This window comes from Passer domesticus, chromosome 7 (assembly GCF_036417665.1).
Source record: "Passer domesticus isolate bPasDom1 chromosome 7, bPasDom1.hap1, whole genome shotgun sequence".
In the NCBI taxonomy this organism is placed as follows: Eukaryota; Metazoa; Chordata; class Aves; order Passeriformes; family Passeridae; genus Passer; species Passer domesticus.
The window spans coordinates 62,433,876-62,455,189 of NC_087480.1; the positions used below are offsets into that span (position 1 = coordinate 62,433,876).

Sequence of the window (21,314 nt, forward strand, 5' to 3'; positions counted from 1 at the left end):
CTCCACCTTTTCATCTCACCAACCCAATGCAGAGATAGCTGCCCTACTGGAAACAGACAGCTCTGTCTCTCACCCTCCCTTGCTCAGCCATCTGCCTTTCTCCTTTCCTTTCAGACAAGCAACTCGGATGAATTCACTGAACAGATGAGCTGAGAATTAAATTACACCACTGGCTCCAGCCAGGCTCCTGCATCCCAGCATGGCAGCACAGCACACACAGATCAGGTGTCTGCAGGTGTCTTTCTGAAGGAAGCAGTCCTGGTTTAAGTTCCAAAATTATTCAAGTCCAGTATCCCTTGATAGGGTGCCAGAATCACTGCCTCCATGGGGTGACTCCTTACCACAGGAGTTCCATCAGCAAATTATGCTTTTGCAATTTCCACAGTGACCAGTGTCTTTCAGGAAAATCTCCTCCTCTCCTTACCCCATGACTTGCTTATAGATGTATTATTTACAGTTTAACAGACCTGACATTGTTCACCAGCTGCTCAATGAAGCAGCCACCTTCTCAAGGCACTCTTCTCAAAGCATTCAGGTTCCTAATACAGAAATAAAATTCTGAGCATGTTTCTGCCAAAATGAGAATGACTGTTCCCATATGAATTCAGGTGATTGGATGGGGAGAAGAACCATTGATTTCTATGGCATTTCCATGACTATGACTAGAGAATCAAGTCCAACCTAAATGACACCTAAATGAAGATGCCTAAAACCTCTTTGATTTCTCACACGCCAGTTCTGCCCAAATCCTGTGGAGTGGCAAACAACCAAACACATGAGCTCAGTGCTCATCAGCAGTCAAAAGCAGAGAGGTCTAGAATTACTGGGAGGAGAATGTATCTTGAATTATTCATTCTGTTATGGCTCTCCATTTCAAAACAGAAATAGTAGAAGGAGAAAATGTAAAAAAATAGCAATGGTAATGAGAAGTCTGGAATGGCCCAGGTAAGAAAAATTCAGACTGAGGACCTTCAGCTTGGAAAACTGAGAAGGAATGTGAAGAACATATGTAAAACCACAGATGCCTTGGAAAAAGAGAACATTTAATAACTTTTGTCATACTGAGAACAATGGAGCATCAAACAGACGTATCAGACAGCAGATACATTTATTACTATGCGGAAATGCAAGGAGGTACCATTTCATGCAATTCATTATTAAATCACCCAACAAAGAACAGTGCAGAAGTAGAATAATAACTAGATTCAGAAGGAATTAAATGCATAAATGGAAGCTCCTGAACTTCTGGATGAAGGAGATGTAACTGGGGCAGGATCATCCTCTACTTGCCTGTTTCTTGTACTTTTCCATGTCAGAGACAGAGCACTTGTCTCAATGAATCACTGGTCAGGCTCATGGTTATTATTCAACACAGGCAAAACTGCCAGGTCCCGTCAGCAGTGCTGAAGCCTTACCTTGACTGGCTGCATCATCTCTTTCCTCATAGAATAATCAAGTCTCTTTTTCAGCCCCAGCTGATGATGATGCTATCAATATAAGAGGAAGAGAAATCCCATTACTGGCCATCATGAGATGTTACTGTGTGCAAGAACTCTTGCTTCTGTCCTGCTTGTCCCATGCCTTCTCCCTAGCGACTACCCTCATTGAGCCCTGTAATAAAACTACTGTGGACTGAATATATTTGAGAGCTGTCAAAAAGCAATAAGTAAGCCAGGACAGTGCCTGCTCTCACAACAGCATGGTTTGGCAATGACAGGCCCATGGAGGTTTCATGTGGGGAACCCCAAAGCACAAAGTTTGTCCTTTTTCCCAGCAGGAAAGAGCCTTCCAGGGGAGCATGAGAGCACACATGGAAAACAGCCCAGTACAGGTTAGCAGCCCCTGGCTGTCAGCAAGGAAACACCTGAGAAGGCTCACACATCCTCAGTAGGGGCACACCTCCATGTCAAGGACCTTTTGATATATGGCATCAGCCAAGCACTCCTGGACGTGTCTCTGGTGGCTCCTCCTTAGGGCATTGAGACGGTATTCCTTCTCGGGTATTATTCTTCCACTCCTTGAGATCTGCCATACACAAATACAATGTTACTGAAAAGGAGGAGATGAAATAAAGTATGTTTTGAAACAGTACAATTTCCCAGAGGACCACTTCCTCCTCCTGGTTTGTTTCCACCTCTGGCCCTGCCATGGTGCTGGAACTCACCTTCCAGCACTGTATTATCTTTGACCCCATGAACTGCACCAGCCAAATGGAAGGAGCAGCAGCCACATTTCTAATAGCCTAGGGCTCAGCCTTACCCTCCACAGGCCACTGTCCAAAGGGGTGGAAAGGATTAAACACTTGCTGCCCTACTGCATCTGCCTGTGCAAAAGAGTCACACTTAGGAGGGCACCGGTGTTTTTAATGTTCAGCATATTCACCTTTACCAAATCCTTCAGGTTTCCATTAAACACTTCTGAAAAATAACACTGAAGCTATTTAAACAAGTCAAAGATGCTTACATTTCACTGTAAAAAAAACATTAGTGAACCAATATGATGCTGTATATCTCCAAACTGAAACACTTTGCAGAGGGAAAGTCGAATGAGCAAAAGGAAATATGGAAAAAAAATCACATAAAAACATTTTTGATTGAATGCAGCATTGAGGGAAACTTTTCAGTCTCACCAGTCCTGATTTCTGAAGATGTCGTCTTATCCTGGCATTGCTGAAATATCCAACCAGGTGTTTGTCTGTAAGACTGTTATAGGTTTCAAGAATACTGCAATAAAAAAAAAAAGGAGATGTTTATAATCCCCTTGACTGACAAATTATTACAGTCTACTTTAAACAGAGCTACCCAGTTTTGTTTGCTACACAAAATGCTGCCTTAGTAAATCATCCTGGATTTGATCAGGTAAATGCCCATCAGATTATGTAAAAGCAGTATCTTGTAGCCTCCTGGAAATTCCTATCAGAAACACGTGCCTTGCACCTAAGGCCAAGAGCTGAGTGTGGAACAGCACTGCCACCACCATGGCACAGGAGTGCCAGGCCAGCCCTGACAGCCTCCTGCACCAGCAGCTCCTGGGGGTGAGCCCTGACCGTGGGCAGGACAGTGCTGTGCCTGGAGCTGCCCTCCAGCTGCACAGACACAGCTCCCCAGCCACTCTGCCAGGGGCCCTGCTGGTGGCAGGGACACCTTCCACTGTCCCAGGCTGCTCTGAGCCCCATCCAGCCTGGCCTGAGCACTTCCAGGGATGGGGCAGCCACAGCTGCTCTGGGCAACCTGCGCCAGGGCCCCACTACAACCATCACAGTTACCAAAGATCAAAGCTTCCAAAAACTGAACCTCAGATGTGAAAGTGCAACACAAAAACTGAAGCATTCATAATTAGCAGTTATATTTTTCAACTATTCTTAGCACAACCATATCTTACTTCACCCCCTGGAAAACAGGAGGAGTAGAGAAGTCAGTGACACTAGGATGCAGCTGGTAAGACTAAATCCTTTCACATTTGTACAGTTTACACACTCAGGTACATGTCACACGATATGTTCAGCCTGACCTCTGGGCTCTCTGGGCTCAAGTTACACAAGAGACAACTCTCTTGTTTTCTTTGGCTGTAGATTTAAATGCACTGTGCCTCTATTACATCCCCTTCAGCTGTCTATTGCTAGGCTGATCTGCCACACACAAAAGCATATTCAAGGAAAGAAAGGAGAAATGTTTTGAAGTAAAGAGATCATAGATTTACAGGAATTTTACATGGGGTTTCACAATAACCTCAAAGGTAGCTGCCAACAATAAATTAAACTTTAAACAAACAACGTAGGTTACCCTTTTATGATTCTGTGTTACCATTTTAATCCAGAGTTTGCATTTGAAACCAGATTATACCAATTTTGCTAAGTATTCATTTATGGTAACACTTGGCAATGGCATGTTGAGGCAGAGGAGAAACTCAATCCAACTCCTTTAATTTACTTCCTTCCACCTAAGATATCCTGGACCACATAACTAGTTAAAATGCAGCTCCCATCTGAACACAGTGATGTGGCACTTTCTGTTTCACCAAAGTCTCAGAACATGTATTTTCTCATTTAAATTATGAACAGGCTGGCCCTCAAAAATACTGAATTAAATTCAGAGTTCAAAAGGGTATTAGAGGAAATAAGGAAATGTCTTGGCCTGAACCAACACCCATTAAATCATTGGAAAGAATGCAAGCAGGCCCAACAGGGTCTGGCTGCGTGCTGCCAGAGCAGCCACGAGTTACAACCCTGGAATCCCCTGCAGCCATAAATGCTGGCATGGACCAGTGCCTCGGGGATGGCCAGGAACACTCCAGGAAAGCAACCACTGGTCCCGTTTAGCCTGCTCCTGGTATCAACAAAAGCATAAGAGAAGTTCTTTTCTGAGCTGTCTTGTTCAAGGTTCCAGTATTAAAGAACCACACACAAACGTCACCTGTAAAATCTCTGCAACAGGCAGAAGTGCAGAACTGACAAAATCCTTGTTAGGAAAAAACACAGCAAAGGGAAAGCACCAGCCTCAGACAGCTCTATACAGCCTGTGTGTCACAGTAATCACATCCCTTTCCTGGGTATCCCTGGGACTCCTTTATCTCTGCCCATTTATCCTGTTCATTCTTCTCTCTAAAAATGCTGGGGTTTTATTAGAATAGCAGACCATTTTCCTGGCACAGAACCTAAACTGACTGATCTGTAGATTCCTGGAGTATGTCTGAAGCTCTTCTCAAGACGAGTGTCATGTTTGTTTCTCTGGCACCGCAGCCAGTGACAACATGTCACTCTTAGGTCAGTAAGTTTATATTTGAGGTTATTTCGAATTCTATGATGCTACGATCATCGACACTATTATTTATTAACAGTATATTTGTTCTCAGTTGGCAGCTTACCCAAAGCCCCATACTCAGAGCCAGAGCTGTGTACCACAGTAAATTTTAAGACCACTCTCACTCATTTGGAAGGATATCAAGACAAAGCCACAGCAGACATCCTACGTGTCTAAAGCAAACCTTCACAGTTAATATTTCACAGTGCAATTAAATCAGTGATCACCAAATAAACTATGTGAGAGAGCACCAAAGCTTCAGTTATTCATTGGCAGAGTCACAGGGGACCATGGTGCCTGTGCTCTGCCTGGCACCCATCTGCCATGCCCCCACCCCGAGGAAGTCTTAAGCCTCACAACCGCACACGGAACTGGGAGCCAAAGGACTGTCTGCTGCTGATGTTTTCTGTGGCCCAGGAGCAGGTTGTGCCGCTGCTTGCTTACTCAGACCATAGCCCCCTATACCAGGATGTGCCAAATTCTGTCATAGAGACCTGCAGAGATTCTCTGTTCCTCACTGTTTGTCCGTGACATCAGCTCGGGGAAGTCCGGATCCTCTGAACACAAAACCTGCCGCTCCGAGGGCAGGTAACTAGGGACTCACCTGCAGCCAGCAGCCCCCTTCCCCACGGCTCCATCCCCCTGCGCAGAGCAAGGCCTTACCGAACGGGAGTCCCGGGGTGCCGGGCAGGTTCCCCGGGCTCTCCGGGCGGGTCGGGGCACCCCCAGCCCCCCTCTCTCCCCCAGCGGCCGCCGGTGGCCCCGAGCCCGGCACCATTCCCGCGGCGCTGAAAGCCCGACACGGACCGGCCCCGGCCCCGGCCCCGGGCCACTCACCGGGGCTGCGGGGCGCTCATGGCAGCGCTGCCCCGGCACCGGCACCGGCGCTGCCGCCGCGTCCCGGCGTCGCCAGGAGACGGAGGGAGGGAGGGATGGAGGGACGGATGAGAGGAAGGGAGAGACGGGAGAAAGGGAGGGAGAGACACACAAGAGGGAGGGAGAAACGGGAGGGGGGCGGTGCTCCGCCCGCCGCCCCAGAATCACAGAACGCCAGAATTGTTGGGGTTGGAAGGGACAGCCATTCCTCCTGATGCATCTGTGCCAAAATGTTAAGGTCTTCCTCACGTTGCAGTAGAACTTCTGTAGTGCTTTAGTTCATGGCCATTGCTCCTCATCGTGTCATTGGGCACCACTGAACAGAGCCTGGCACCATTCTGTGACACCCCTCGGAAATATTTGCATGGATTGGTGAGATCCCCTCTCAGCTGTCTCTTTTCCACACCAAGCATGCCCACCTTGGTCAGTCTCTCGGCCTTACAGAGATGCTTCAGAGGCAATACGCCTCACCATCTCTGTGACCTTCTCCTGGACCCCCTCCCGCAGCTTCTTGTCTGTCTGGTGCTGAGGAGCCCGGAACTGGCCACAGGACTGCAGCTGGGTGGGGCTGGGGGACACTGGCAGGAGAGGCAAAGGAAAGTGAAGAAACAGAAAGGAAAGATGGAAAAAGGAAAAAAATAAAGGAAGGGGGGGGGAGATATAAGAAGAAAAAGGAAAGGAAAAAAGTTTATAATAGAAGTATGGAGAAGGCATTTTCACACAACACAGATCCAGGAACATCAAAATATATGATGAGGTGACAAGATGCACTTCCAATATTAATCCTGGTTTCCATCTCTCAATCCAGATGACAGGAAGCACCGAAGTGTGCATTGGCAACAGACACCCGATTTACTGAAATAAAGGAGACACAACCACCCTTCCATGCTCGTTTTTCCCTTCTTCCTGCAGTTGTTGAGAGTCCCATTTGAAGTACAAACGCACAAGGTAATGCTTCCAGGGGCCAGAGTAACTGATGTGAGCAGAGATCCCTGCAGTGAGGAACAGCAGGGACAGCCATTCCTCCTGATGCATCTGTTCCAAAAAGTTAAAGCTTCACCATCCTCAAATTTTCTGTGGCATGAGCCACCCAAACTCAATATTGATCTGCCTTCTGTAAAGGGAGCAATTATTGACATCAATATTCTCTTGATATTTATCTTCCCAACTCTGTAATTAAAGTCTCAAACTAACTTATTGTATTATCCTGCAGCACAGGAAGAAGTCAGGAACAGACACAGGACAATTACAATAGAGAGGCAATTACACTTTTAATGACTAGAAATGTAAGCAGCATTTATTTGGGGCACAATAAGATTAACCAAGAGCAGCTGCTTTTCAGAACAATTCCACTCTTTTATGTTTTAGAAACACATAGAACAGCAGTTTCCAGAGCCTTGTGTTGTACACAACTCCTCACTTTGAACCCCAAACCTCTCCTGCAGATGCCAAAGTCAGCACAAATTGAGCCTTCAACCCTTCCAACCACCCTTGGCAGCACCAAGCAGGCTGCGCCTGGGAACCACTGCCTCCAAAACCCCATCCAGTCAAATCAGAAGATTCTCAACAAACTGAGAGAATTATTCCACCAAATTCAAAGATCTGTGGCCACCACTCTCTTCCTCATCCTCTTCTGCACTGCCAAGGGGTAGCATGTCCCAAAAAGAGAGCGACTCTCCAGGATGACATTCTCTAGGCTAGTGGCTTGCACAAATCAGACATACCTGAGCCTTTGTCATTAGCTCTTTTCACATTGCTTCTTCCCAAATTAAAAAAAATTCCTTCCATTTATACAATACATTGGAATCTGACAGAAGAATAAACGTTATATGATATTCCCAACAAGTCGGTCCCAGTCCTGCTGTGCCATTCTGCCACGCCACCTGGCAGAGAGCAGCGATAATGTGGTATCACAGAACTGCTCTGACACCTTCTGGTGACAAACTCCACTACAACCACGGCCCTTGGGACAACAACCAGAGACTTGCTCTGAATTTCTCCTCTAAACACCATCCACGATGCAGTGGCAGCACTCAGCAAGAAAGGAGCCACTGCAAACCATCAGCCTCTCATTCATGTCATAGACCCCTACTAAATTACGACTGAATTAAAAATAATTTAATATGTGAACACAATATAGAGGAAAGGTATATAGTTTATATGCACATCATCTCCACAATCATATCTGTCATTACTTTTAACCTCTGTTTAATACCTTGATATCAAGAGGTGTTTTACTTTCTCTAACAGTTGTCAAGAGGAGTAGCAGATTCCCAACATGACACCACTGCTCAAGCTGCATTCTGCTTGAGACAACAGGAACAGTCAGCACCTTTCACCTGATAATCAGCTGAGACACTAGCTACACACACCACTTACACCAGGTGAACCACTTAAATCACATAAAAAACACTGCTCCCGACTCCTGTGGCAAGTGCTACAAACAAGGAAACCAGCTTCCTTGTCCTGGGGGAGCCTGGAGGGAGGGAGGACCCCACTGCACCTCGGCAGACTTTCCCACTGCTGAGCTGGCCTTGTCCTTCTCTCCCCAAGCAGCTTTCTGAAACCACTCACTGAAACACTAAATTGAAATCATTACTCTAGAAGCATTCCACCATCTTTCCTGGCAACACCATCTGTTGTGCAATGGATTTAAGGTGTATGAGAACAAGACAATGAGAACAATGAAATGGCCCTGGTGTCATGACAAAGTGACCCCACATAGACATCTGCACACAAGCCCTGGTGCTGAGGCTGTGCCCTACCCACTTCAGTGGATGGAGCTCAGGAATTTCACAGGAACTCTCTGTGGCACCAAGCCATGCAGCCAGGGATCCAGGAGACTTTAATAAAGCTCATAGGAAGAACTGAAATCTTCACAATCAGCCCTTCACCATCCAGGAATCAGCTGCTTCGGTCATGATCATCATTTCCAAAGAGGCAAATCCCAGCATGCAGCTCCAGAGTGACAGTCCCTGTGGATGAGCCAGGATACTGTCACCTCAGACCTCTGTCACCTCAGAGGCACAGACAAGTAGAACTGCCTTGGCTCCAAACAGTTCATGTTTTGAAAGATTCTGCCCATCTTTTGAGCTGGAAAGTAAACTATTTTGTCAGCAAAAGTTTTTATTTCAAGTAAATTATGTGACAAAATTTGAGTACAAATTTTGTGGCTAAAAGAATTTACAGTTCTAATTAACATAGTGAGTTATTTATTTTTGTGTATCTGTAAAAAGCATCTTCATTCTGTGTTACCTGCAGTGGCCTCACTCTGCCTTCACATGGACCATGATACCAAACCCTACCATTCACTGCAGCACAAAGCGCGCCAGCAGGGAAAATTTATTATTTCCACATCAATCATAAAAGCTACCAAAATTACAGTAAATGCAACTCTGCTCATTACAAAAGGAAAATGTTAACTAATTCATCTAAGTGGGCATTTTCTGCTACTGTCAAACATGATCAAAGGTATGTTTATAACATACATTCAGTGAACCATGTAAGCAAAGGTGCAGCTAGAACAGCTACAAAATAAATGGGGAAAGATGCTCCTTTATAGAAGGAGCACCATCTTCCCTCGGGCACCACTGCTACAAATAATGTCTTCATGAGCCTTGGCTACTTTCTCCAGGGGATATTCCAAGCCCACAACAGGTTTCAGCCAGCCAGCTTCTATGCCATCAAGGACTGCTGTGGCACATTCACGCCTTTCCTCCTGCATGTGACAAACATAGTGTTTATGACAAGGGCTTTACAGTTCAAAATAGTACTAGCAATTTATGCAAGAATTAAAACAAATTCCACAACCAGAAAATATTTTGTGATGCTCTGAGATTGAATCAAAACATAAAGGAATGAACTAAGTTTGTTACAGTGAAATTATTCTTTCATTCCTTCAAATAATTTTAACAGTAAATAAAGGGGTGCTGGAACAAGCAAATAAAACATACTTAGAAATGCTTCTCACCTCAGTTGCAAGAAACAGACTCACTCCAATTATGCTGGACTCCTTGTTCATTGTGTCTCTTGGGTTTATCTCAATGCGTCCTCTGCAGCCCACAACCTGCCCAAAGGAGTCCAAAGCATCGAGTCAGAGCTGTTCAGTGTGATGCTGAATGCACAAAATCAGTGACACAAGCACCCAGCATCACCTCCCTGCTCAGGGACACAAACACCCCTGTCACCCTCCTGGCCCAGGACACAAACACTCACCATCACCCTCCCTGCGTAGGACAGCAGCTGCAAGTCAGCATCCAGGTTGACATTAGAGAGCATTTCTATGATGATATCGACTCCTCCTGGCCCTGTGCATGCCTGTACAGGACACAGGATATTATTTTAGTGCTTGGTACCACCATTTCTTTTAAACACTACAGAAAGTATCCACTTTACAGCTCATTGTTTAAATTTTCAATACACTCTTTGTACTGCAGCTGATAGCTAATGAGCTGAATTGTAGCACATTTTGCTGTGTTAACTTTTGATGTGATCCCACACTAGAATTTGCTGAATGTAAGAAGTTCTAAATGCCACTGCTTGTGAGGAAAGCTCAGCTCTTCCAGCCTGAGAAAGTTTTTCCTTGTGTAGAAATGAAAAAGGCAGTGCACTATTGATCCTAAATAAATCTAATTCAAAGTCTTCACAAACAACTGTCCTCATTTTGTTAAGAACAACACAACCTGCACTCTTGAGTCCAGACACAGGCCTACCTTAATTCTCTCAGTGTAATTTGGGTCTCTGTGATTAAAGGCTTGGTGAGCACCGTTTCTCAAGACCACATTCATGCCCTCCTCAGTTCCTGCTGTACCCAAAACCTTCAAACCACAAGCTCTGGCAATCTGACATGCTGCTAGTCCCACCTGAGGGGAGAAAAAAAACCAAAAGATAAAATTATTTTACCTCTTTCTTAGAATTTTAAATATTCTACCGGCAACTTGGAACTTCCCCAATTAAAAAGTTAGTCTGGTAAAGTGTTTTTTTGGCCAATAATTTGGATTTTAAAGACAGCCAAATACTCTTTAAAAAAGAAAAGACATTTACCAATGCATGGTAAATTCTTGAGGGTTTTTAATAGCTATCAGTATTTGACACACATCAATGTAGAATGCTGAGTATCTGTCAAACCTGGGCCCTATATTTTTGATACAAATCCAGGAAATTCTTCTCTTCACAGAATCACCTGCTATTAAGACCAGCACTACACATTGCAAAGAAAACCTGCAGGCACAAATTATATTAGCATTACTTCTTTAGAAAGTGAATTCTCAGTGTCTCCTACCAGCCTTGCACTCCAGTAAGAATAGAAGCACTACATTTAGTTTATGAAAATTAAAAAAAAATACTTATGATGCTAAATGCCATTCTAGTATCTCAGAATAAGACATTAATTCATCTTTTTTTTGTCTAACAAATAATTAAGGAAACTTAGCCTGTTCACAGCAGCTGTTTGGTGCATCACCATAAAGTGAGCAAATGCAGAGTGTGGGAGACAAACTAAAATGTTGAGTCATGGAGATATGAAATAAGTTTGCCATGTAAACCCAAAGAAAACTAGAAGTGCAATTTTGTGTAGCATTCAATCACAGGTTTATATATTCCAGTACCTTTCCTTGTGCAGCCAGCTGTTGGCTCATGGGTAAAAACATGAGAATGTAAACAGAAATGCACAGTCACCCTGCACCAGTGACCTATTCTCAGAGGACTGAGAACAATTTATACATATTGGAAAACTAGAGCTTTCTGCTATCAGCAATAAAACTTCCAGAGCAACTACACCTGCAGCAAACACCTGCTCAGTGTGTGACCCTCAGACTGGGGAACTCACACCAGCACTCGTGCAGTCTCACACTTAGTGGGAATAACAGGGTTTTTCTAAGAAAGTGTATCATAGAGTATCTGGAATAAGAACCTAATCTGCTAATCTATTGATACAAATATGACCATAACTCACATCCCAGGAAGAAGCAGATTCAAGGACAGAGAGCAGTGTTCTGTACCACTTGCCTCCTTGAATACTTACCCCCCCACTAGCACCATGAACCAGCACGCTTTCCCCTGCTTTGGCACAGCCTCTGAGTGAAGAACACAAGAAATGTTGGCACTGTGATTGCAGCACAGACTGCCTGAGCATGGGGCTGCAGATACTGACACCACATCTCATCGTTCACACAGCATTGCTTCCAGTTTATGTTCCAATTATATTCCAATTTATGGCTAAACAGATATTTTAAGCCTTTTTGGGAGAACAAGGAGGCAAAATAAATCCTGTGACTGATGACTTGAAGCAACATGCAGCCAGCAGCCAGCGACAGCCTGGTACTGAGCCTCAGTCCAGAACTTTGGCCTGCCACAGGAAAGCAGTGACTCTGCTCCACAGCACCTGTCTCCTTGCTGAGGAAATTAGAACTATTGCAATTTTCTTCCCCAGCCAAAATACCAGTGAGTACTGAAAGGGAGTCACATATTTTATTCCATGAAGCCTTTCCAGGCAGGTTCTATCAAGAAAAAAAGACTTAACAGGAAAACACAGTCACAAGCTTCTAGATCACAATTATCTGACAATTGCATCAGTGCAACGTTTTTAAACATTTCCCTCTCACCAGCCTCCCCCTTTTAAAGGACAGTGAAAATACGAACTTCGGTATTGTAAATACCAAAGGTTAAAGCGCACAAACAGGGATTGGGTGCCTTACTTCTGGAAAAGGGCCCGGTAGGCAGTGAAGTAGGGCACTCCGATCACTGCCCCCTGCCTGAAGTCCAGCTTGTCCGGCAAAGGAAAGACTCGGTTGGCTGCAGCAACTGCATACTCTGCATATCCTCCAGAAAGTGTTTCAAGGGTGAAAACTCTGTCACCTTTCTAGAATGGAGGGAGGGAACACACAGAAATCAATCATTTCCCTTATTTTTCCTTAATAAATATTAAGATGAAATTTACAGAGGTTTAGGCTATTGCCAAAATATGAACAATAACCAGTTACATTTGTCAAAGAAATTTTTACAAATTCTGATACATACTATCAATGCAACACGAACTGTGTAATTTCTTATACTTAAATCTAAGTATCATAATTATAACCCCACCCTGCAGTGTAACACACAAACCTGACTCATTAATATGAACCTTAATGAACTTTGACTGAAGTCAGAAATTCCATCCACAGATTACAAATGCAAAACCTCAAAAGCTTTTACAAACACAAAAGAAACATTTCTAAATTATTTAAATGTGGGAATATGTATCCTCTTAATATACCCTAAGACATCTCTCTCTCTCATTCAAGCCAAGAGCATCACAATTGTCAGAGGAAGCAAAGTCACACATAGCAGATACAGCAAACTGTTGATAAGAAAATATGAATAAAGGGTTATCAAGAGAGAAGAATCATCTATTTCTCAGATCTCCCAAAATTGTTACATAAATTCCAAATCAGGAAATTCCAGGCCAAATTTACCTACAATTTTTATTTTTGTTTGGGACCAAATGTCTAATGACTTAAATGGGAGAACCAACTAAAAAACTAAATTGATGTCATAGATATCTTTTAGCAAATTGATATTTGCCTTCTCCTGTCCCAAGACTTTTCCACTGAGAAATCTAAGTAGAATTAGTAGATAGGAGTAATACAGTATTTGAACAATTTCAGCAACAAATAATAGAATTTATGGAGCTTTATAAGTAAGCCATTCCCATTTTTCAAATACTTGACAGAAAAATTTTCAGTTCTGCCTGAAATTACTACCCCCAGCAAGAAGCATCCAATCTCAGCCTTTTGTGAAATGCCATAAAAATAGTTCCAAACCCCAACTTTTGCACACCAGATATCACTGCTTTAAGCAGACAGACTGCAGTGCCTCTTCTGAGACCCCTGAACTTCAGGAGGGCACAGCATTCCTCACAGTCCCACCAGCAGGCTGGTTTGCCAGTGGGATCCCACCGTGTGCTCTTACCAGGCCATGAAGGGGCTTCCCCCCTTGAAGAGATTACATGATTATATGCAATGAAACCAGGTACAGCAGCACAGCAATCAGCCAAAGAGGACCCATTAAACAATAGTGAATTATGCCCATTGTGTAAGTACCTTGAATGCAGTCACGTGTTCCCCAACACTTTCAATCACCCCAGCCACATCCGAGCCAGGAGTGTAGGGTAAAGCAGGTTTCCTGGCATAAGTCCCAGAACGAATATATGTCTCAACAGGATTTACCCCACAGGCATGGACTTTAATTAATACCTAAAAGAAAAGACAATTCTTAAGCAATAACTAAAAAGATTTAGTTCTTCCATTCACAGCACGGTGTTGTAGCATTTTTACTGAATTCTCAAACAGCCTCTGTAACAGCCCAGTGTCAAAGTGAAGCTAATTTCAGGGAAATCTTGACGTGGAATACATAGCCCACCGCAGAGTAAAGTGCCCGCATTTGTTAAGCAGGATATCTCAAGCAGTACGTACACACTGACCAAAACTCACGTACTCCAGGTGCCAGGTTCTGGGTTGTATCTCTCATTCTGTCCTGCAGGCACTTGTTAACATTCATTATCGCTATTTTCCTTCACAGAGCTCACATATACCTGGTTTTCTTTTGGAACAGGAACTAACACATCTGACTGCAGTTTAAGCACTTCAGGGCCACCAAATTCAAACACTCGGACGGCTCTCATCACCCTCCTGGTGGCTGCCATGGCGGCCAGAGGATCTGCTGAAAGAAACAACGAGAGCCCTGCCGGCTGTTGGGGCGGCGGGGACGGCCCGCGGGCACGGCCTGGGCACGGCACACCGCGCGGGGCCCAAGCGCGGATCGATCCTGCGATACGGGACCGGGCAGAGCGAGGGCAGGGCCCGGGCAGGGCAGGGCCTCCCGCTGGCAGCTGGGGATGCAGGGCGCGGGGAGCATGGGGGGCGCGGGGGGCGCAGCCCGGGCCAGGGGGGCTGTCCCTGGCCGAGGGGAGCAGGACCGGGCCGGATGGGCCCGGGACACGCGCTCAGCGCCAGGCCCCGCCACAAGCACACCTGTACAGTCAGGCCCCGCCACAAGCACACCTGTACCGCCAGGCCCCGCCACAAGCACACCTGTACAGTCAGGCCCCGCCACAAACACACCTGCACCGCCAGGCCCCGCCACAAGCACACCTGTACAGTCAGGCCCCGCCACAAGCACACCTGTACCGCCAGGCCCCGCCCACAAGCACACCTGTACCGCCAGGCCCCGCCACAAACACACCTGTACAGTCAGGCCCCGCCACAAGCACACCTGTACCGCCAGGCCCCGCCACAAGCACACCTGTACCGCCAGGCCCCGCTCACAAACACACCTGTACAGTCAGGCCCCGCCCACAAACACACCTGTACAGTCAGGCCCCGCCACAAGCACACCTGTACCGCCAGGCCCCGCCACAAGCACACCTGTACCGCCAGATCCCGCCCACAAGCACACCTGTACCGCCAGGCCCCGCCACAAGCACACCTGTACCGCCAGATCCCGCCCACAAGCACACCTGCACCGCCAGGCCCCGCCACAAGCACACCTGTACCGCCAGATCCCGCCCACAAACACACCTGTACCGCCAAGCCCCGCCCACAAACACACCTGTACAGTCAGGCCCCGCCCACAAACACACCTGCACCGCCAGGCCCCGCCACAAACACACCTGTACCGCCAGATCCCGCCCACAAGCACACCTGCACCGCCAGGCCCCGCCACAAACACACCTGTACCGCCAGATCCCGCCCACAAGCACACCTGTACCGCCAGGCCCCGCCACAAACACACCTGCACCGCCAGGCCCCGCCCACAAACACACCTGTACAGTCAGGCCCCGCCACAAGCACACCTGTACCGCCAGGCCCCGCCCACAAACACACCTGTACCGCCAAGCCCCGCCCACAAACACACCTGTACAGTCAGGCCCCGCCCACAAACACACCTGCACCGCCAGGCCCCGCCACAAACACACCTGTACAGTCAGGCCCCGCCACAAGCACACCTGTACCGCCAAGCCCCGCCCACAAACACACCTGTACAGTCAGGCCCCGCCACAAACACACCTGCACCGCCAGGCCCCGCCCACAAGCACACCTGTACCGCCAAGCCCCGCCCACAAACACGCCTGTGCCGTTAGGCCCCGCCCATGAACACTCCCCCGCCACCAGGCCCCGCCCCTTCCACCGCCCCGCGGCCAGGCCGTGCCCCGGAAGCGCTCCTTGCGGTCAGGCCCCGCCCCTTGGAGTCGCTCCCGTGTCGCCCGGCCGTGCCGCCGTGGCTGTGGAGCCTGGTACGGGTGGCGCAGAGCCGCTGCCTTCCCGGCCCGGCCCGGCCCGTCCCGTCCCGTCCCGCTGGACGAGCGCCGGGGAGCCCCCAACCCACGGCCTACCTGCGGAGCGCCGCTGCCGCGGCGGAGCGCGGACGAGGGCGGGGCCGTACCACTGCCGGTCCCGCCCCGCCCCGCTGCGCGGTTCGGCCGCGCGGCGCGAGGTTTGTCCGCCGCGGGACGCCGTCCCCCCGCGATGGCGGCGTTCGCGCGGCGCAAGGCGCAGCGGCTCGCGCAGCCCGACCCCAGCCGCAAGCGCGCGCTGGACGCGCGGGCCGCGGAGCTCGTGCGGCTCCTGAACGCGCGCGAGCGCTTCTGCACCGCGAGCTCGTGCGACGGCAGGGTGACCGTGACGGTGCGTGGGGGACGGGACAGGCGGGGTGACCGTGACTGTGGGTGAGGGACGGGACAGGCAGGGTGACCGTGACGGTGCGTGAGGGACAGGCAGGGTGACCGTGACTGTGCATGAGGGACAGGCAGGGTGACCGTGACTGTGGGTGAGGGACGGGACAGGCAGGGTGACCGTGACGGTGCGTGGGGGACGGGACAGGCAGGGTGACCGTGACGGTGCGTGAGGGACGGGACAGGCAGGGTGACCGTGACGGTGCGTGAGGGACGGGACAGGCAGGGTGACCGTGACGGTGCGTGAGGGACAGGCAGGGTGACCGTGACTGTGCGTGAGGGACAGGCAGGGTGACCGTGACGGTGCGTGAGGGACAGGCAGGGTGACCGTGACGGTGCGTGGGGGACGGGACAGGCGGGGTGACCGTGACTGTGGGTGAGGGACAGGCAGGGTGACCGTGACGGTGCGTGGGGGACGGGACAGGCGGGGTGACCGTGACTGTGGGTGAGGGACAGGCAGGGTGACCGTGACGGTGCGTGGGGGACGGGACAGGCGGGGTGACCGTGACTGTGGGTGAGGGACAGGCAGGGTGACCGTGACTGTGCGTGAGGGACAGGCAGGGTGACCGTGACGGTGCGTGAGGGACAGGCAGGGTGACCGTGACGGTGCGTGGGGGACGGGACAGGCAGGGTGACCGTGACGGTGCGTGAGGGACAGGCAGGGTGACCGTGACTGTGCATGAGGGACAGGCAGGGTGACCGTGACTGTGGGTGAGGGACGGGACAGGCGGGGTGACCGTGACTGTGGGTGAGGGACAGGCAGGGTGACCGTGACTGTGCGTGAGGGACAGGCGGGGTGACCGTGACTGTGCGTGAGGGACAGGCAGGGTGACCGTGACGGTGCGTGGGGGACGGGACAGGCGGGGTGACCGTGACTGTGGGTGAGGGACGCGACAGGCAGGGTGACCGTGACGGTGCGTGGGGGACGGGACAGGCAGGGTGACCGTGACGGTGCGTGAGGGACAGGCAGGGTGACCGTGACGGTGCGTGGGGGACGGGACAGGCAGGGTGATCGTGGCTGTGGGTGAGGGACAGGCAGGGTGATCGTGGCTGTGGGTGAGGGACAGGCAGGGTGATCGTGGCTGTGGGTGAGGGACAGGCAGGGTGATCGTGACGGTGCGTGGGGGACGGGACAGGCAGGGTGACCGTGGCTGTGCGTGGGGGACGGGACAGGCAGGGTGATCGTGGCACTGGGTCTGGTCGCGGTGTGAATGGGCTCTTGCTTCAAGGGATGCTTCTTTATTTCCAAGGACCGTTTTTGTAGCAGCACGAGATTAAACCTCACCAAGCTGCCAAGCCGTATTAATGGTTTCTGTCCATCACTAGGACACAGACGGCACGGGTATCCAGAAGAAGAACTGCACGTGGCTCCTGGTAACACATGACCCATGTGTCAAAAGCGATCTGGTATGAGCACAGTGAGACACAGCCTTTATATTTATTCGTAGAAATGCTCCCGGTGTCATGGAAAACACATCATGTCAGAGGGCTTTTATTCCTGCTACTGAGGTTGATACTCTGCTCTCAGAATTGACTTTTCCTTAGATGTGTTGCTTAATAAATTCTTCAGACCCATTTAGAGAGAATGCTTTTAAATTCAATATTAAATTCTCTGCATAGTTACAAAGGCAGCTAATATTCCAAAAATTTATATAATTCCTTGCTGTCTGGAGTCATATTTAAAACACTTGAATTAAAAAATCTCTTGACCTCAGCTTGCTGTGCTAGCAGACAGACAGCTGCAAGTGGTGTAACAGGGAATCTCTTATACTGCATTGTTAATTTAGTATCATTAAATACTCCGAAATTAAAAACATCTATAGTGCGGGGTTTTTCACTTTTAGTATGCTTTCAAAATAATCTACTCGTTGCATATATTGCTTTGTCCCACAAAAGAGGCAGTTGCAAGATCAGCATTTTCTCATTCAATTCATAGTTCACTTTACCATACATATACATTCTCACACGTGCACAGAAGTGTCCTCCAGAATATTTGTTTTCATTAGTATTTGTTCCAGCAAAGCAAAACTTGCTAAAATTTCAGGCCATGGACGACGCAGTGGGGTGTTGTTAACTCTTAAGAGAGAAAGTGCTCTGATTTTTATATAAATATTTTGGTGTATTTTCCAGATGACAGCACTCAAGAAAGCCACTGGTGATGTTGTGTTCAAGTTTGAACCATTTGTTCTTCACGTGCTGTGTCGGGAGCTGCAGGATGCACAGCTGCTGGTAAAGCCATGTCAAGTACAATGTGGCATTGTTCTGTTACATTCTTGCTGCAAAAATAAAAGTATTGGCTCCTGGGTAAGCAGTTGCACTTAGAAACAGTCCCAGGTGCGCTGTGTGTTTAATGATCAGGGTAGTAAAGTAAGCTGAAGACAAAACACAGCTTTAAACTTGGTGAGAGTTTTACCATACTTAGAAAGAAAAAAGACTCGCCTGCAATTCAGCCTTCGAGCCGAAGCAGACTGCTGCATGAAGCACTACCTCAGGGGCCTGGGCTGCTCTCCCTGCCTGAAAGGGCTGGATTTTAGATGGTGCTTTGCTACCAGCCAGGCCATTGGCTCCATTTTCAGTGCATTGGATGATGCCTTTGCCTTCTGCTTTTGTAGTATGACTGCGGAGAGCAATGTGTGCCATGCTGGGCTTGTTTTGGCGGTTGTGCAGAAGAGCTGAGGGGCTCACGTAGAGTGCAGCTGCTCTTGTCGTTGTCAAAGGGTGGCACAACTGCCTGTGAAGTTCCTGCTCATTGGGATAAAATAGTTCAGTGCCTAGAGAGACGTTACATGCCTTGTGCACTGATGGATTCAATCGGGATCCACCATGGGCCTCTGAAAAATACCCACCATTTGTGGGTTTGATCTTAATATTTTAATGTAACTATTTTTTAATAACTCTGGATAGATTATTTGAATACATATTTTGCAAATTTGAGATTGTGTGTAGCATTGCAACGCGTCCATAAATATTTTTTGCTGTGAAGGTGTACAAGACCTGTTTAGGCATTTATTTTTTTCTGCAGCATTCGGTGGCTATTGACTCTGGATTCAGGAACTCTGGTATTACAGTTGGCAGAGGAGGAAAAATTACAATGGTAAGGACTCTTGACTTCATTACATCCCTTACAGTACCATATTGTTACGTTAACCTTTATTTTTGTACCAGCCAAGACCTGACTGATGCTTAAGAGCTGTCACAGGGCATGCTATAGCAAAGAAATAGCTTGCTGCTTTACATGACAGCAACCTAAATAATCATATGGTTAAGCAGGTTTTTTACTATAATGAACTCCCTACATTATTTAAATAACCTTCATAAACTAAAAAATTTTATTCCAGGTAAATAATGTGTGTGTTTTCAGGCTGTGCGGAGCACTCACTGCTTAGAAGTTCCATTGAGCCACAAAGGGAGATTGATGGTCTCTGAAGAATATATTGAATTTCTGGTACATGTAGCCAATCAGAAAATGGAAGAGAACATAAGGAGGATTGACAGGTTTGTAAGAATACACCAGTTCTGTTCATGACATCTAATTTTTCTTCAGTATTTAGTAAAATGTTAGTAACCACTTTTCTCCCCTTGCATGTTTTGATTACATTCTAAAAGCATTAGTTTCTCAGAGTAATTTGCAGATCCTGAGAAAATCTATAAAAACAATAACTACAGACTTGTTTCTGTCTAGATTCCACAAAGGCTTGGAGCTGGCTCTGGAAGCTGCTGCCCCTCCAGACACCTTGTTTCCCAAGGGGCCAGAGAAGAGCCACTCTGTGTATGTGCACAGAAGAAAAAGACAGACTGCTCAGGAACAGGCTGATCCCAGCAGAGAGCTGGAGCCCCAGGATGATACTGAAAGCAGCCTTGGCCTGTTTGCTGAAATCATGATGTAGACGAAGACATTTGAAAGCAAATGGTGAACTGGAAAAGTTATTGTAATGCTCTTTTTAAGATATTTATATACTCCTGTGGTCCAAGTAGTAATACTGTCATGGACATTGACCAGAAAAAAAGGTAATTAACAGAATAGTGAGCAGGTGTAGCTACAGGACACGGAGAACAAAGCCGTATAATGTTTTGTGAGTTTTTAAAGTGTACTGTTGAATTAACAAAGTGGTGCTCCATCAGTTATCCCAGAAACAACTGGTTTGCTGCAGATTTTCACTGTGTTCTCTGCAGCAGCACTTCACTTCCAACTTGCTGGGTTTTGCAGAGCCAGGCAGCTCTGCAGGTTTCTCCTTCAGGAAGGGGAAGACAGGCAGTGAAGGCTGAAGACCATCCACTTGTGAGACAGCCGGTACGTGTGGTGGAAATTCCACAGAAACATTCCAAAGCAGCGCTGTGTGCACCGGTCTGAGACCTCATGTGCGTTTGGGCAGGCTGGTTAAAGTATGACTCAACCCAGGGGCATAGTTTCTAACAGTGCTGAGCTGCTGGCCAGGAGCTATGTGAACAAAATTGGAGTCCCACAGCCCGTGGGACAGCAGGCAGATGGTGGGAGCAGCCCACGGTTGGGCAAAGCACAGCAGCTCCTCAGGTGTGGGGATGTGGCTTCTGCCACAGGTGTTACTGCAGCCTTGTTGGGATGCGGGCTTATGTCAGACCTTTGCAGTCACCTTTTTCCACAGACCTTCCTCTCCACTCTGAGGGTCAACTGCCTGTCTGGGCTGAACTCAAACCCCAGGGCTTCCATCAACAAGCAGCAACATCTGCCTCCATGCAGAGGGTCCTCCCCAGCCTGCTGCTTTAGCAAAGCCCTGGGAACCCCTATTGCCATTCCCACTGCTGGGAGTCCCACTATTTCTGCAGATCCCTCTTCACCACCTGGGGGGGACACCTTGCACACTGAGGAGGTAGTTGTTGCTTGTGGATTTCAGGGAGTTTGTTCAGAATGGTCTGAACCCTCCTCTGCATGTGGCATTTCTTAAAATGTC

The 21,314-nt window shown here is 48.0% G+C and overlaps 3 protein-coding genes and 1 long non-coding RNA gene across 39 annotated transcripts in view; 2 read left to right on the top strand and 2 right to left on the bottom strand.

Annotated features, from left to right (window-relative positions):
* ERICH3 (glutamate rich 3) overlaps positions 1-6,237 on the bottom strand; it is a 21,989-nt gene extending 15,752 nt beyond the window's left edge. For 4 of the 29 annotated variants that reach the window (XM_064429225.1, XM_064429222.1, XM_064429223.1 and 1 more), the window contains exons 1-4: positions 5,637-5,759; positions 2,630-2,723; positions 1,900-2,025; positions 1,416-1,487 (exon numbers count right to left, since the gene is read on the bottom strand). In XM_064429225.1, the coding sequence (XP_064285295.1) occupies positions 1,416-1,487; positions 1,900-2,025; positions 2,630-2,723; positions 5,637-5,656 (312 nt within the window). In that variant the 5' untranslated portion in view covers positions 5,657-5,759. Of the gene's footprint in view, positions 1-1,415; positions 1,488-1,864; positions 2,026-2,259; positions 2,418-2,629; positions 2,724-4,863; positions 5,005-5,133; positions 5,393-5,636; positions 5,760-6,094 lie in introns of those variants that run through there. The other 25 variants (XM_064429237.1, XM_064429241.1, XM_064429245.1 and 22 more) reach the window with 25 other exon arrangements.
* On the top strand, positions 5,407-8,840 carry LOC135305501 (uncharacterized). 4 transcript variants are annotated; one of them, XR_010366635.1, is made up of 3 exons: positions 5,643-6,623; positions 6,889-6,961; positions 7,121-8,840. It is a non-coding gene; the product is annotated as an uncharacterized LOC135305501 (long non-coding RNA). The 4 variants fall into 4 exon arrangements; XR_010366637.1 differs by lacking the exon at positions 6,889-6,961 and having other exon boundaries at positions 5,644-6,047; positions 6,484-6,623; XR_010366634.1 differs by lacking the exon at positions 6,889-6,961 and having other exon boundaries at positions 5,407-6,623.
* Positions 6,928-16,174, bottom strand: CRYZ (crystallin zeta). 3 transcript variants are annotated; one of them, XM_064429254.1, is made up of 9 exons: positions 16,048-16,174; positions 14,248-14,372; positions 13,757-13,909; positions 12,371-12,534; positions 11,698-11,749; positions 10,388-10,537; positions 9,891-9,992; positions 9,646-9,741; positions 6,928-9,393 (listed from the first exon to the last, which is right to left on the bottom strand). In XM_064429254.1, exons 2-9 carry the CDS (start codon positions 14,356-14,358, stop codon positions 9,232-9,234), a joined length of 990 nt encoding a protein of 329 aa, XP_064285324.1. In that variant the 5' UTR covers positions 14,359-14,372; positions 16,048-16,174; the 3' UTR covers positions 6,928-9,231. The 3 variants fall into 3 exon arrangements, with proteins under 3 accessions (XP_064285324.1, XP_064285323.1, XP_064285325.1); XM_064429253.1 differs by having other exon boundaries at positions 14,248-14,375; XM_064429255.1 differs by lacking the exon at positions 16,048-16,174 and having other exon boundaries at positions 14,151-14,287.
* On the top strand, positions 15,790-20,523 carry TYW3 (tRNA-yW synthesizing protein 3 homolog). Of its 3 annotated transcripts, none has more exons than XM_064429258.1 (6): positions 15,790-15,948; positions 17,713-17,793; positions 18,517-18,690; positions 19,409-19,480; positions 19,748-19,881; positions 20,069-20,523. In XM_064429258.1, the coding sequence occupies exons 1-6, from the start codon at positions 15,805-15,807 to the stop codon at positions 20,271-20,273; spliced, it is 810 nt and encodes a 269-aa protein (XP_064285328.1). In that variant the 5' UTR covers positions 15,790-15,804; the 3' UTR covers positions 20,274-20,523. The 3 variants fall into 3 exon arrangements, with proteins under 3 accessions (XP_064285328.1, XP_064285326.1, XP_064285329.1); XM_064429256.1 differs by lacking the exon at positions 15,790-15,948 and adding an exon at positions 16,155-16,339; XM_064429259.1 differs by lacking the exon at positions 15,790-15,948 and adding an exon at positions 16,155-16,339 and having other exon boundaries at positions 18,517-18,615.
* The last annotated feature ends 791 nt before the right edge of the window (positions 20,524-21,314 follow it).

Bases quoted from the DNA above. Each gene is read 5' to 3' on its own strand.
- TYW3 (XM_064429256.1), top strand. From the start codon at position 16,181: ATGGCGGCGTTCGCGCGGCGCAAGGCGCAGCGGCTCGCGCAGCCCGAC. The intron at 17,794-18,516 runs GTATGAGCACAG...TGTATTTTCCAG, and splicing joins CATGTGTCAAAAGCGATCTG to ATGACAGCACTCAAGAAAGC. The intron at 19,882-20,068 runs GTTTGTAAGAAT...GTTTCTGTCTAG, and splicing joins AACATAAGGAGGATTGACAG to ATTCCACAAAGGCTTGGAGC.
- CRYZ (XM_064429254.1), bottom strand. From the start codon at position 14,358: ATGGCAGCCACCAGGAGGGTGATGAGAGCCGTCCGAGTGTTTGAATTT. The intron at 13,910-14,247 runs GTATATGTGAGC...CTTTTCTTTTAG, and splicing joins CTGTTCCAAAAGAAAACCAG to GTATTAATTAAAGTCCATGC. The intron at 10,538-11,697 runs GTAAGTATTCAA...TTCTCCCCTCAG, and splicing joins TTCATGGTGCTAGTGGGGGG to GTGGGACTAGCAGCATGTCA.